General features: G+C 46.0%; 2 protein-coding genes across 2 annotated transcripts; one reads left to right on the top strand and one right to left on the bottom strand.

The window, feature by feature from the left end:
- Positions 1–4,068: 4,068 nt before the first annotated feature.
- C16H2orf69 (chromosome 16 C2orf69 homolog) lies at positions 4,069–12,025 on the bottom strand. The gene is made up of 2 exons (XM_060256880.1): positions 11,665–12,025; positions 4,069–5,305 (listed from the first exon to the last, which is right to left on the bottom strand). The coding sequence occupies exons 1-2, from the start codon at positions 12,019–12,021 to the stop codon at positions 4,472–4,474; spliced, it is 1,191 nt and encodes a 396-aa protein (XP_060112863.1). The 5' UTR covers positions 12,022–12,025; the 3' UTR covers positions 4,069–4,471.
- A 147-nt stretch (positions 12,026–12,172) lies between these two features.
- LOC132585123 (septin-7-like) lies at positions 12,173–13,913 on the top strand. The gene has a single exon (XM_060256881.1). The coding sequence runs from the start codon at positions 12,360–12,362 to the stop codon at positions 13,650–13,652; it is 1,293 nt and encodes a 430-aa protein (XP_060112864.1). The 5' UTR covers positions 12,173–12,359; the 3' UTR covers positions 13,653–13,913.
- Positions 13,914–15,588: the final 1,675 nt, after the last annotated feature.

The raw sequence follows: 15,588 nt of genomic DNA on the forward strand, positions 1-15,588 counted from the left end.
GAATAGGTAACAATACTCTAATGCAAGCGTGTCAAACTCACTCGTTATGAGGGCCAAATGTGACATAAATGAGACCTTGTTGGGCCAAACCATGTCGGGTTGGGCTGCGCCATGTGTGTATCTATTTATGATTAGGTTAGCAGAGCTACAAACTTAAAAGACACAAAAGATTTTTTAAAAACCTTGAAATACCCTCAAAACATCAGCACTCGGTCTCTATGTATTTCTTCCTTGGGATCCGGGGAACTGGCAAAGGAAGCTGTGGCTCTTTCCTTCCTTCCCCAGGGGACCAGGAGGGAAAGGAACCTCAGCCAACAGAAGGAAGAGCGACTTAGCTTAGTAGCTCTGTTGTGCGATTGAGACAGCATAAGAACATAAGAGAAGCCATGTTGGATCAGGCCAATGGCCCATCCAGTCCAACACTCTGTATCACACAGTGGCCAGAAGTGTGTGTGTGTGTGTGTGTGTATATATATATATATATATATATATATATATATATATACACACACATACACTGTGACTAATAGCCACTAATGGACCTCTGCTCCATATTTTTATCTAACCTCTTGAAGCTGGCTATGCTTGTAGCTACCACCACCTCCTGTGGCAGTGAATTCCACATGTTAATCACCCTTTGGGTGAAGAAGTACCTCCTTTTATCCGCTCAGCAATTTCATTGAATGCCCATGAGTTCTTGTATTGTGAGAAAGGGAGAAAAGTACTTCTTTCTCTACCTTCTCCATCCCATGCATAATCTTGTAAACCTCTATCATGTCACCCCGCAGTCGTTTCTCCAAGCTAAAGAACCCCAAGCGTTTTAACCTTTCTTCATAGGGAAAGTGTTCCAAACCTGTAATCATTCTAGTTGCCCTTTTCTGCACTTTTTCCAGTGCTATAATATCCTTTTTGAGGTGTGGTGACCAGAATTGCACACAGTATTCCAAATGAGACCGCACCATCAATTTATACAGGGGCATTATGATACTGGCTGATTTGTTTTCAATTCCCTTCCTAATAATTCCCAGCATGGTGTTGGCCTTTTTTATTGCAATCACACACTGTCTTGACATTTTCAGTGAGTTATCTACCACGACCCCAAGATCTCTCTCTTGGTCAGTCTCTGCCAGTTCACACCCCATCAACTTGTATTTGTAGCTGGAATTCTTGGCCCCAATGTGCATTACTTTGCACTTGGCCACATTGAGCCTCATCTGCCACGTTGACGCCCACTCACCCAGCCTCAACAGATCCCTTTGGAGTTCCTCACAATCCTCTCTGCTTCTTACCATCCTGAACAATTTAGTGTCATCTGCAAACTTGGCCACTTCATTGCTCTCAACTCCAAATCATTTATGAACAAGTTAAAGAGCATGGGACCCAGTACTGAGCCCTGCGGCACTCCACTGCTTACCGTCCTCCACTGTGAAGACTGCCCATTTATACTCACTCTCTGCTTCCTATTAATTAGCCAGTTTTTGATCCACAAGAGGACCTGTCCTTTTACTCCATGACTCTTGAGCTTACTAAGGAGCCTTTGATGAGGAACTATCAAAAGCTTTCTGGCAAAGGAAGTTTTTGCAGAAGGAAGCAAGAGAGGGAGAAGGAAGCAGATGACAGCTAGTTGTTCAGAGGCCTGATTCAGCCCGTGGGCCACATGTCTGACACCCCTGCTCTAATGGACTTAAGATGGGACATCTTTCTACCAGTGTGCTTGCCCAGTGGGGTACCATTCTAGAACAGAACAGATTTTTGTATGTTTTCCTTTGAATATTACAGGGATCTTTACCTTGTATTATGGAGATAAGAGGCACCCTCATTAGACCTCAAGCTTTGTGACAACATTGCAATGTGGAGCCATAATGAATGCCTAAAATGAAGCCCCGAGTCCTCCCACAAAGGCCAAAATAGTCCTGAAAAGGGCCCTGCCTCCAGTTTTTTAGTAGGAAAAAACTTCAAGCTGGTTATTAAGATAAATTTATTTTTCAGATTTAACTATAACACTGAATTAAAAGATTATAAGCAAATATTTAGATAATTCTGAAATCTCAAAACATTACATTTGTGGACATTGGCAAAATATCAAAACAATTTATTAATATTTCATTCTTCTTACATTCATGGTATTTATATCCAAGGATCTCGACTTTTTGTATTTGCGTATTTCTCTCATACATCATAATAAGAAGCACAATCCAACCTTCCTCCATCTAGCTCAAGAAACTGAACTTCATAGCTAGCTGTACTCTGGAAAAAATTAACTTTAGAGCAACCATTTCAAAAAGGTCAATACCTACTGCTGGAGAAAAGTGCTTATGTACTTTAAAAAAAACCCCAGGGTCACAAAACTTTCGAAGGCCAACAGTAGTTGCTGTATGCCATATGTCTTGGCAAAGAAAACAGCTTCATCTCTCTGAAACAATTTTCCTAATGAAAGGTACTCCCTTATGCAATCACTGTTCTGTCCAGCTCTCAGTCTCCATATTCAAGCTGATACTAAAACTGTGATTGCTAAAAAGCTAAGGATTTTGGTCACAGGATGGATAATTAAGCTACCTCCAATCAAATTTGTATTTTTTTTTTAAAAAAACCTAGCTCCTCAAACTGAAGTGGAAAAACCTCTGCCTGTTATCTCTCATGTAATTCAAAGTGCAGCAGAAATGTGACTGGAATGTGTTATGACAAAGGTATAGTTCACGTCCAAGAATGCACACTAGTATAGTGACTTCAAACGCCCCGAGGCAGAGGTTCGCATGTACTTTGAGGAATACCCAGGGCTTTTTTTGCAGCAGGAACTCCTTTGCATATTAGGCCACACCCCCAATGTAGCCAATCCTGTAAGCTCTTAGAGGATTGGCTACGTCATGGGGGCATGGCCTAATATGCAAAAAAGTCCTGGGCGTACCTAAAGCACCTGCATGAGCTAGGTTCTCTTTTCCCTTCAACAAGTATGTCCCTTTGTGTGCAGGCCTGAACTTAAGTGAACGTGACTCTGGTCCAGCAAATAATTGCTAGATAAGGACCAAGTGTCTGCGTTGAACAGACAGGAATTCAGTCTCACATTTTCATGAAAGCCCCTCTCGCTCCTCCCCAAAAAACAACCTGATTTCATCTCTTTCTGATGCATGATGCTGTTTTGTCCCTTCTATGGCTTATGCTCTCTATATCGTATTTATATCGTTGGCTTATTAAAGATGAGAGGACTGCATAGCTTTTGTTCACAGTTCCAATTTGATTACCGTTTCCTGCCACCAATATCTTCCACAGTGCAAACTGCCTGCAGAGTTAGGGCCAAATTATATGTGACTGTTAAGTCCCTTAAAAGTTTAGACTGATTCTGTGTTCCAGCAATCCCGTTACAATATGAAGGGCTTTTCGGGGGCGGGGGGAGACTGAGAATAAGGCCATTTATGCGCTTCTGATAATCTCAGGTAAATTCTGGCATTGAAGGTTTATGCTATGGAACTTTTGCAGTCTTCTCCAAGGACATGTTTTATATAGAAAACTACATCTCTTTCTGTTTTGTTTATCAAACCTGTTTCAGTGTATTTAACAGATGGCAATCACTCTGTTAGGAACTTTACCAAACACCTCTGCAAGTAAAGCTATTCTAAGATTTACTCTAATCTAAACTATATCAACCTCTTGTAGATGTCTGCTGTTCAATTTTTAAGAAAAGGTCAACACACAGTTGTTTCCAAAGGGTCCAACAGTCTCAAGATACAAAATTTTTAAAATGTGTTAGAGAGTTAATCAGCTTCAGTATTAATAGGGAATGTTGAACAGGGGTTAGATTACGCAATCTTGGTCACTTAAGAAATGTCTAATATTTGTTAAGTTTCCAACAAAAGCTAGTAACAGATGTTTAGTAATGGTTAGAAAATTGCACAACACCTTGCTGAATCTCAGCCCCTAAGGAAAGTTTTCACTGTACATACACTTAGATGGTGCCAATATAACCAACATTGCATTTCTTGTGCTATGCCAAAGTGCTAGAAACCAATCTTATTAATGCAGCCCAAATACCTGTGTTTCACAGGTCTTCACCTGAGGCTTCTCTGCATATGCTTTCCCCAGATCCTGAACACCTAGAACTTCTAGAAAGCTATTTCTAGAGACTGGCTGTAAAGGTTTGGCCACAAATTACATCCGTAGTTAAAAGCAAGTATTAAGCCAGCATTTCCTCTGACGTCACAAAGAGTATTTTCAGAGAAACCCGTGTTGCTTTCCGTCAGCAGTCATACCAATCCCAACAAAAATCCTCATCTTTAAGCCATAGATACGAGGCTGTCAAGGTGCAAATGCAACACAGACTTTGATTAAAGCCCAGTCCTACTTTAAAAAAGTAAACATTAGTACACGTTATAGTACTTTCCCTTTCCAGGGTTTAGAAGCCAGCGTCTCAGCCTGTCAAGTCGCAGCCCAAGGTGTGCTTTTGCAGTTGATATAATACTGCAATACATTCACAGTGTCAGAATACTTCGTGGACTCTGAAGTGGTTCTCTAAGGAAGGGGGTTCGTCAGCAAAATGAAGCTGGCTGTGGACGTTCACGCCGAACTCCTCAAGAACTTGTACAAATCTCTTGTGCTCTTTTCCAATCCATGACCTCATCATATCGAATACTTGGTATGGTGTGACGTGAGTGTTAGCGGCAATGCCGGTCTGTGCAAATCCTTCCAGCACGTCAGGACAGGTCACCCAGGTATTGCTTCCTCCAGAATGACCACCATCCAGCCAGTAAATTGCTTGTATGTTTTTTACGAAGGCAGCAAGGTCCTTGTCCTGTTTTGCTTCCTCGAGTTCATAAAGCAACTGGTTCAAGACAACACAACCTTTGCTGAAACCTATTAAAGTGAACGATGCTCCGCCGATGACAGAAGGTTCGATAAAGTTCATGGTTGAGTTGCTGAAAGGCTCACAGTCTGGCTCCTTTCCCACCGCTGGGCATCCGTTGGTAGTAGGAGCATCAGGGGATTTGTACAGGGTGGCCTTTTCATCCTTGCTAAATCCATGGGTGGTCTTCTGAGATAGCAGAAAATTCTGTGCTGTTTTGAAGGCGTTGACCAATAGCGCGTGGAGGTGCCTGAAGGCTCCAAAGTCAGTGCTGTGTTCAGGCGCTCCAAACATATTGCTGGCCACAAAATTGTCATAACAGCTGAACTTGTGCAAATGCATGCGAGAGCATTTTATAACCCAAATGTAACTGCCGGGGAAACGATGGCCGAGAATAGCAGCAATGTTTTCCAAGCACCAGCGCTCCCACTGGAAATTTTCTGGATGGCAAACCATAATTTCATGATAGCTCTGAAATGAGACAACAGATAAATCTTAGCACAGAGTCTGGACATGTCTTGTAAAGCCATTAATGATAGCTCCAATTTTTTCCAATTCCAAAAGCCTTTATTGGCATAACCACTAATGATATTTTTTCTTACTACATGCGACAGGTTATTCGCTGCCTAAAAAAACTATAATAAAAAGATATTAAGGCAGACAGCATTAAATCGGTGAATGAGAATTGTATTCAAAAGAAACTGAAGATGTTTGTCTTTAAGAAGGGGGCTAAAAGTAGGTCAATTATCACACTGCCATTATAGTTTATAGAACAAAGCTTGAGTCCTGTGACACCAATGAAGACCAACAAAGTTTAATTCTGGGCATAAGCTTTTTGAAAGTTTTGAAGAAATGTGCATGCACACAAAAGCTTATACCCAAAATGAAACTTTATTGGCCTTAAAGGTCCCACTAGACTCAAACTTTGTTCTATTGCTTCAGACCAAAAAAGCTGCCCACTCGAATCTATTATAATCTATAGTATGGCTGTATCTGAGTTACTCTGGCTATCTCATTTCAAAGAGATATTGAAAGCAGAAACAGAAAAAGGGCAGTTAAAGCAATGAAATCTTATACAATATTCCATGCGATAAAAGAAAGATTATGCTACAGCTTTTTCCTTTAGCAAAGGGCAACTAAAAGGGAGCACATGAAGATCTGCCTGATACTGAATCAAACCCTTGATCCATCAAGGTCAATACTGTCTACTCAGACTTGCAGCAGCTCTCCAGGGTCTCAGGCAGAGGTCTTTCACATCACCACCCCTCTGCTCCTTTAAACTTGAGATTTCAGGGATTGAATCTGGGACCTTCTGCATGCATAGGAGAGGCTCTTCCATTGAGCCAAAGCCGTGACTGATATATATTGTTATGAATAACAGTGTATTTTTGTCTTATAACTTCAGAAGTTTCAAAAACAGTTAAGCAAGTTAATGGAATACAGTTCTACCAACAGCCATGACAGTTCAATTGAACCTCTACATTAACCTCACAGTGCATCTAAATTAAAAGGGCTAGCTTTCACCATCATGGTACCTACGGATCTTCCTAGAACAACTGCACTAAGTGTGGTAACTGCACTAAGTGCTGCACTAAGTGTGGTAAGACCTGGAAAGCCATTCCTCCCCCACAACTCTTACACCATTATCGGGACACCCTCCCCGCCCCAACCAAGAGGAGGAGGAGGAGGCAGCCATGATGCCATCCCTGGTGGATGCTTGTCTGCCTCGTGACACCTTCTGTGCCTTGTGGTGCTGGTCATGCTTCTGCTTGGCTGTCGGGGGCCTCCTTGCTGCCTCCTCCTCCAAGCTGCTGGGATCACCGGTGATCAAGCCATTGCCTGTTCTTAGCTGGGTCCAGCCCCAAAATGTAGGAGCGGGATTAATTTCTCAGCCTTCAGAATTTTGTATTTTAGCAACCAAATTTTCTAATCTGCAAAACCTAACCCCCAGCCTCTTGAAGAAGAAGAATTGTAGATTTATACCCTGCCCTACAATCTCCTTCCCCCACAACAGACACCCTGTGAGGTGGGTGGGGTTGAGAGGGCTCTCACACCAGCTGCAAGTGGAGGAGTGGGGAATCAAACCCGGTTCTCCCAGATAAGAGTCCACGCACTTAACCACTACACCAAACTGGCTTTCTATCAATCCCTGAAATCTCTTGTTAATTTCACTACAACTATGACAAAAGTGCTGTGGTATAGAACCACTGGGGTAATCCTGATTATCACAAAAACAAAAAGCCTGCTGCTAAGCTCAGCCTAACTTCTCGCCAGTTTCTCCAGATTCCATTACTGCTTTAAAAACTGACATTTAACTGAAAATCAGAGCACCAGTAAAGAAAGCAACTGCCTAAAAAATGAATTCCTCTGCTGCCACTGAAGGGTATAAAGTTAAATTTACATACAAACAAGCAATGGCAATGAACATCATGCAAGCTGGTTTTTATGTCATACCACAAAACACGCTGATGCGAAACAATAAAGGAGCTTTGGGTTGGATCTGGCCCACTTTTTCACACTCTCACCCAATTCCCCTCCTTATTTCAGCCCCCCCGTTTCACGTGGCTTTGGTCTATGCAGATCCCATAATCCTCCAAAAAGCCTCCTTTGGTGGTCAAAGAAAACCCCTCCCTCCCTTTTCTCACCAGCACAAAAAACTGGCTGGATCCTGCCCTTTGGGCTGCCCCCGGGAACTGCAGAGAGACACCACAAGAAAATCCTTGATGAAAAACAATAGGTGCTGCAATGAACTTTCTAAGCACCATGACAACCTGGGATTTGTCCAGCCTTGCTTTGTACACTCTCTCTGAGGACAACTAGTCCACTGTTAATTCCCCATGAAAGCAATTCACTTCATGAAAAAATGGGAGGGGCAATACTAGCAATTCTTCACTTTCTACCCTGTCCAGAGGAACTGACCAACCACTATAAGAAAAGATGCTAGACTTAGATGGACCACTGATCTGATCCAGCAGGGCTCCTCTTATGTTCTTTGAAGGTCTCAGCCTCAATGCCCGTTTGTTGGCCCTCCAGAGGAACTGGTTGGCCACTGTGTGAGACAGGACTCTGGACTAGATGGATCATTAGTCTGATCCAACAGGGCTCTTCATATGTCCTCCCCCCCAAAAAACCCAAACTAGTCAGCCCCTTCAACATATTAAACCAAAAGGCCTTACAATTATTTTTTCACTAGCCCACAGAGCTTAAATTTGAAGGCACATTGACGGAACATCCACCATGATGTGTTACTTGCCCTCTAAGCCAGCCTTTGCCAAAAACATTTTTTTTTTGTTGCTCCACCCCAAATGTTGCTCCAATATTTTTGTTGCCCACCCCAAATATTTAGGAGCTGGTCTCCTTTCACTCTGCAGGAACTGATATTTCAATTTTTTATTCCTAGATGCCAGAATGAAATTTCTAGGCACCATGGTGAGCTGATATTTGTTCAGCCTCGCCTTAATGTAAACTGTGCAGAGAAGTGGACTCCCTCCATGGAAATCAATACGCTAAGATTGGAGCAATTCTGCACAGGTGCCAACAGACTCTTGTGCAGCCTGGTCCTCAGCATGCTTACTCAGAAGTCCCCCCATCCCAAATGGAAACTGCTCTATAATCAAGACCAGTTTTGGGACTTCACTGACACAACCTACATCAATAGTGGACACACCTGCACTGCTACTCTTATTATGTAGATAACTATTTATCAGCAATCTACATGCAGCAAACTGGGCTACAGTTTCACAAAAATCAATAAACCCACAGACACCTGAAATACACACATTCCTCTCACAGCAGAACAAATATTGAGTCCAGTGGCACCTTTAACACAGTTTAATTCTGGGTGTAAGCTTTTTTTCTGCCTGTATACTTCTTCATACAAAAGATTACACCCAGAATTAAATTCTGTGGGGCTTAAAAGGTGCCACTGGCCTCAAACTTCATTCCATTGCTTCAGAACAATATGGCTCCTACTTGAACCTCTCTAAGTAGACATTTTAACCTCCCCAGCCTTCTCAAATTACTCCTCTGTTTTGGTTACTCTGTCCTGCAGCTTCACAGTTCCTCTTTAGCATCTGATAAAGGAGGTACGCCCCTTCAGAAAATGCTTTTAAAAAAGAAATAATGTCAGAGCATAACTCTATGCATGGCTATGCAAAACCAATCCCCACTACGGCCAATGGCGCTGACTGCCAAATTGCATGCGTCCAGGATGGGTTACAGTGCAATCCTACACAGCGCTGTGCCACTCGAAGCCTTAATGAAGCGACTGGGTGGTGGAGCATCTGATTGGTATGCAGGAGATCCCTGGTTCTAACCCTGGCATCTCTCGTTGGGAAATGTGAATGACCCATCTGAGCTGAACCCTGGGGAGCTGCTGCCCATCAAGTCGACAATACTGACTTTGAGGGACTCAGGGTCTGACCCAGAATAAAGGAGTTTCATGTGAGTAACTCTGCACAGGAGTTAGATCCAGGTGGGCAGCCAGCTGCGTTGGTCTGAAGCAACAGAACAATGTTAGAACCCAGTGGCACCTTTAAGACAAAGTTTTATTCAAGGTATGAGACTGTGTGCACACACGTTTTATCAGTTACAATGAAACAGAAACAACAGTCATACATATATGACAAACATATAGAGAATGGGAAGTAAAATTGTACACAGAAAAATGAAGATGTTTTTAACAGATTAAAAGCTTAGTTATATGGCTATTATCTGTTTGGGTTCAGCTCATGGGGGAAAACATAGCAATCCAATAAATATGAGCAGAACAAAGATGTGACCCCAGTATAAGTAAGTAACTGCACAGAAGTATTCTCTGCCCTGTCCAGTCGGCTTAGAATCACAGAGTTAGAAAGGACCTCCAGGGTCATCTAGCCCAGGGGTGGGTGGCCAAACTTGCTTAACATAACAGCCACATACAATAAATGTCAGACGTTTGACAGCTGCTCCTAGGTACCTCTCCCATGCAATTTAAATCATGGGGGAGAGCTGGCAACCCCCAGCTCCTCAGATTGAAGGAAAGGTTAAGAACATAATAGAAGCCATGTTGGATCAGGCCAATGGCCCATCCAGTCCAACACTCTGTGTCACAGTGGCCAAAAAACACAGGTGCCATCAGAAGGGCCAGGTAGTCAGAGAACAGGGTACCCAACAGGAAGTCAGAGGGCAGGGCCCCCACAGGCCCCCCTGTAGCTATAGCTCTAAAGTTCCCATCATCACCACTTGAGGGCCCTTCAAACAGCACCAGGGGCGGGGGGAGGAAGCAGCTGCTCCTGGGTACCCCCTCCCATACCATTTAAATCACGGGGGCGGGAAAGGGCAGGGAAGGTTGGGGGTATCAGACGGGAAGTCAGGAGGCAGGGCCCCCACAGGTCCCCTGTAGCTATAGGCCTGAAGTTCCTTCATCACCTTAGGACCCTTTAAATGGCACGGGGGGGGGGGGCAGCAGCTGCTCCTGGGTACCCTCTCCCATGCCATTTAAATCATGGGAGAGGGATGGGGCAAGGGGATGGGAGGGAGAGAAGCTACCAGACAGGAAGTTCCCCCATCACCTTAGAATCCTTTAAATGGCACGGGGGGGGGGTGGCAGTTGCTCCTGGGTACCCCCTCCCATGCCATTTAAATCATGCGGGAGGGCAAGGGGATGGGGGGAATGGAAGCTACCAGACAGGAAGTCAGGGGACAGGGTGGGGGGGAGAGCAGCTGCTCCTGGGTACCCCTCCAATGCAATCTAAATCATGGGGGCGGGAGGAGGCAGGTTGGGGTACCAGACAAGAAGTCAGGGGGCAGGGCCCCCACAGCCCCCCTGTAGCTACAGGCCTGAAGTTCCCCCATCACCTTAGGATCTTTTAAATGGCAGGGGGGGGAGCAGCTGCTACTGGGTACCCCCTCCCATGCCATTTTAAATCATGGGGGAGGGCAAGGAGATGGGGGGGAGGGAAGCTATCAGACAGCAAGTCACTGTAGCTATAGGCCTGAAGTCCCCCCCCCCCCATCACCACAACTCAAGGACCCTTTAAATGGTGGGTGGGTGGGGGAGAGCAGCTGCTCCTGGGTACCCCTCCAATGCAATCTAAATCATGGGGGCGGGAGGAGGCAGGTTGGGGGTACCAGACAAGAAGTTAGGGTGCAGGGCCCCCACAGCCCCCCTGTAGCTACAGGCCTGAAGTTCCCCCATCACCTTAGGATCTTTTAAATGGCAGGGGGGGGAGCAGCTGCTACTGGGTACCCCCTCCCATGCCATTTTAAATCATGGGGGAGGGCAATGAGATGGGGGAGAGGGAAGCTATCAGACAGGAAGTCAGGGGGCAGGGCCCCCACAGCCCCACTGCAGCTATAGGCCTGAAGTCCCCCCCCCCAATCACAACTCAAGGACCCTTTAAATGGTGGGTGGGGGAGAGCAGCTGCTCCTGGGTACCCCTCCAATGCAATCTAAATCATGGGGGCGGGAGGAGGCAGGTTGGGGGTACCAGACAAGAAGTCAGGGTGCAGGGCCCCCACAGCCCCCCTGTAGCTACAGGCCTGAAGTTCCCCCATCACCTTAGGACCTTTTAAATGGCATGGGGGGGGGGGGAGCAGCTGCTACTGGGTACCCCCTCCCATGCCATTTTAAATCATGGGGGAGGGCAATGAGACGGGGGAGAGGGAAGCTATCAGACAGGAAGTCAGGGGGCAGGGCCCCCACAGCAGCTATAGACCTGAAGTCCCCCCCCATCACCACAACTCAAGGACCCTTTAAAGGAGAGCAGCTGCTCCTGGGTACCTAAACCTTGGGGCGGGAGGGGGCAGGGAAGGCTTGCAGCGTGGCGCAGCGCCCCTCCGGGCCTCACCTGGACGTCGCCGGGGAAATAGATCACGTGATGCTGCGGCGGCGGCGGGGGCTCCGGGCGCGGGGGCAGGAAGAGCAGCACGTCGTTGCCGCGGGAGGGCTCGGCGCCCGGGACAGCGGGCAGGCGCAGCCAGGGCAGGTCCAGGCGGGGGGCCGACGCGGACGAGAGGCGGGCGGGGGAGGAGGTGGCGTCGGCGAAGTGGTTGCGGTTGCCGCCCCCTCCGCCGCTCGAGGGCCCCGCCAGGCAGGCAGCCGGCCCCCCGCGCAGGCTCATGTTCCGCGCCAGGCAGAGGAAAGCGGAGCCGAGGAGCCCCCTCAGGACGGAGGCGACGGGCGGGCAGCGCCGGCCGCCGCTCATGGAGGCTCTCGCACACCTTCCCTCAGGCGCCTCACGCACCACCGCGCAGCCGCGGAAAGGCAGGGGCGGGGCTGGACGGAGGAGCGAGAGGGCGCGCGGACGCCGCCTCCTCTCTCGTGATTGGCTGGCGTGCTCGGCGCTCTTTCTGTAGCCTTTGAGAGAGAGAGAGAGAGAGAGAACGAGAGCGGGAAGCTTAGAGGCTCGGGGTTGGCTGAGGGGGGAGACGAGGCTGGCGCGCGGAGTGGCGCATGCGCGTTGCTGGGCGCGCGTAACGGATTTTTAACGGCTCGCGCTGTCGGAGCGTTCTGTCGCTTCGTGAGAAGTAGCTTTGACCAGCCATGACCGACTCCACCCCCGCCGCGGGTGTCATGACTCTGCCAAAGACTCCTGAAAGATATGTGGGGTTTGCCAATCTCCCCAATCAAATTTACAGGAAGGCTGTGAAGAGAGGGTTTGAATTTACCCTCATGGTCGTCGGGGAATCTGGACTGGGGAAATCGACGCTCGTCAATTCCTTGTTTCTGGCAGACTTCTATTCTCCAGAGTATCCGGGACCTTCCCAGAGAATTAAAAAGACGGTGCAGGTTGAACAGTCGAGGGTTCTCCTGAAAGAAGGGGGTGTCCAGCTGTTGCTAACCATTGTTGACACCCCAGGATTTGGAGATGCCCTGGATAATAGCAATTGCTGGCAGCCTGTAGTGGACTGCATTGACAGTCGTTTTGAAGACTACCTCAGGGCCGAGTCACGGGTGGACAGACGGCAGGTGGTGGACAACAGAGTGCACTGTTGCTTATATTTCATTTCTCCTTCAGGACGTGGGCTGAAACTGCTGGATGTTGAGGTTATGAAGCGCCTACATGAAAAAGTGAATATCGTTCCGCTTATTGCCAAAGCAGACACGCTGACTCCTGAAGAGTGCCAGTGGTTTAAGAAACAGATCATGAAAGAAATTCTAGAGCACAAGATTAAAATATATGAATTCCCCGAAACGGGTGATGAAGACGAAAACAAGCTGGTTAAAAAGATAAAGGACCGTTTACCTCTTGCTGTAGTAGGTAGCAATACCATAGTTGAAGTCGGAGGCAGGAGAGTTAGGGGAAGGCGGTATCCTTGGGGAGTTGCAGAAGTTGAAAATGATGAGTACAGTGACTTCACAGTTCTCAGGAACATGTTGATAAGAACCCACATGCAAGACTTGAAGGATTTCACTAATCATATCCACTATGAGAACTACAGAAGCAGGAAATTGGCAGCGGTTGCATACAGTGGAGCAGACAACAGCAGAAACAAAGGACAGGTAACAAAATTTGACAGAGTAGAAGGCATGAGCCCTCAAGCACAAATAGAAGAACGGAGAGAGTACCTGCCAAAGATGAAGAAAATGGAAATGGAAAAGGAGCAGGACTTTGAAATGAAGTACAATGAAAAATGGCAGAAACTGAGGGACACTGAAGCAGAGCTCCAGCGGCGTCATGAGCAAATGAAAAAGAACTGGGAGGCCCATGACAAAGAACTGGATGAAAAACGCCTCCAGTTTGAGGAGGAGAAAGCAAACTGGGAAACCCTACAACGTATTTTGGAAAAACAGAATTCTCCAAGAACTTTGGAACAGAACAGGAAGCTGTTTTAAATCCACCAGTTAATGTTTGTTGCCAGTATTCTAGCCTGGACATCGGTGTGTGTTGGATCTGTTTGACCAGTCTTGCAGCAGTCTATGTTAAATTATTAATATTAAATTGTTTATGTTAAATATATGAATTTAATACCATGACAAAAATGTTTTAAATTTTGATGACAATTGTGTTGCCTTGAATTGTTTAGGTTGTATGCTTGGAACAGAACAGTTCTAAGTACCGTATTAAAAATAAAAGTTATCTTAATTTTTAAAAAAGATTGGGGGCACTTAAAAAACAAAAACAATTTTAAGTTAAATGGAACAATACGTTGACTTTTATTCTTGACAAGAAGACGACATTGGATTTATATTCCACCCTCCACAGAGTCTCAAAGCGGCTCACAATCTCCTTTATCTTCCTTCCCTACAACAAACACCCTGTGAGGTAGGTGGGGCTGAGAGATCTCTTTCAGAAGCCTCCGGGTGGGACCTGAGGATCTCCTGTAATTGCAGTTTACCTCCAGACTACTGAGATCAATTCCCCTGGAGAAAATGTATGCTTTGGAGGGTGGACTCTGGCATTGTACCTCACTGAGGTCCCTGTCCTCCCCAGGCTGTATCGCCAGATCTCCAGGAGTTTCCCAACTTGAATCTGGCAACTCTACCCCATCATCCTCTATCAGTGACCAAGGGGGACCTAGCAACCCTACTTATGTTCTTATGAGGGGTTGAGAGGGAAAAGCATATGGGAATCCAATTATTTTAGTAATCTTGACCTCAGACCTGAATGATTATTTTATTTATGATAACTGGGTTACAGACAAAGGAACACCCATTTTGTCGGTTATCATTTAGAGCTGCCAATCTCAAAGTAGGACGTGGAGCTCTCCTAGAATTACAACTGATGTCTGGACTACTCTGATCAGTTCCCCTGGAGATATGGCAGCTTTGGAAGGTAGGCAGTGTGGCACTACTCATCTGAGGGCCCTCCCCAGGCTCTATACCCAATTCTCCAGGGATTGTTCAAACCCAGAACTGACAACACTAGATACCACAATCTACTTGGGATTGTGCTGTCAGAGGCCATTAGGTGTGGGATTGTGCTGTCAGGGGCCATTAGGTGCATTTGTATGTTGGCTGCAACCAAGAAAGTGAATCTGTAAAGCTTAATACATGTTTTCATTCAGTAGCTAACTTTATTGCCTCTCCTCCTGCTGAGGGTTGATGGTCACATGATAGGATTCCACTGCCAGCTATTACAACTGATTTCCAGGTGACAGACAATTCATTTGGAGAAAAATGGTCACTTTGGACGGTAGACTCTATAGCAGGGGTCCTCAAACTTTTTAAATAGGGGGCCAGTTCACTGTCCCTCAGACTGTTGGAGGGCCGGACTATAGTAAAAACAAAAACTATGAACAAATTCCTATGCACGCTGCATATATCTTATTTTGAAGTGAAGAAACAAAACGGGAACAAATACAATATTTAATATGAAGTAAAGTTAAATCAACAAACTTACCAGTATTTCAATGGGAACTATGGGCCTGCTTTTGGCTAATGAGATGGTCAATGTCTGGTTCCGTATTTGTCACTGCTAGTCGTAACAAGTGATGCAAGTGTGCATCCGTTAGTCTTGATCTGGTTGGAGATTTCAGATGTTTCATTCTAGAAAAAGTCTGTTCACAGACATAAGTGCTGCCAAAGATGGTTGCCATTTTGAGTGCATGGTTCCTGAGATGAGGATATATCTCAGAGGGGAGAGATGCATAGAAATTATGAAGGCTGCTTGACTTGAATGCGTCTTTCAGAGAGTCACAATTCTGCAGTTCAGCCAGTTCCATTTGGTAAATTGTATCCACATTTTCAGTGTCAATAGAAAATGGGTTACGGAAAAGCTGTATGTCCTGTTCATGGAGATGAAGCTCTTTAAATCTAAATTAGAACTCCT

The sequence above is a fragment of the Heteronotia binoei genome, chromosome 16 (genome assembly GCF_032191835.1).
Source record: "Heteronotia binoei isolate CCM8104 ecotype False Entrance Well chromosome 16, APGP_CSIRO_Hbin_v1, whole genome shotgun sequence".
Taxonomy (NCBI): Eukaryota; Metazoa; Chordata; class Lepidosauria; order Squamata; family Gekkonidae; genus Heteronotia; species Heteronotia binoei.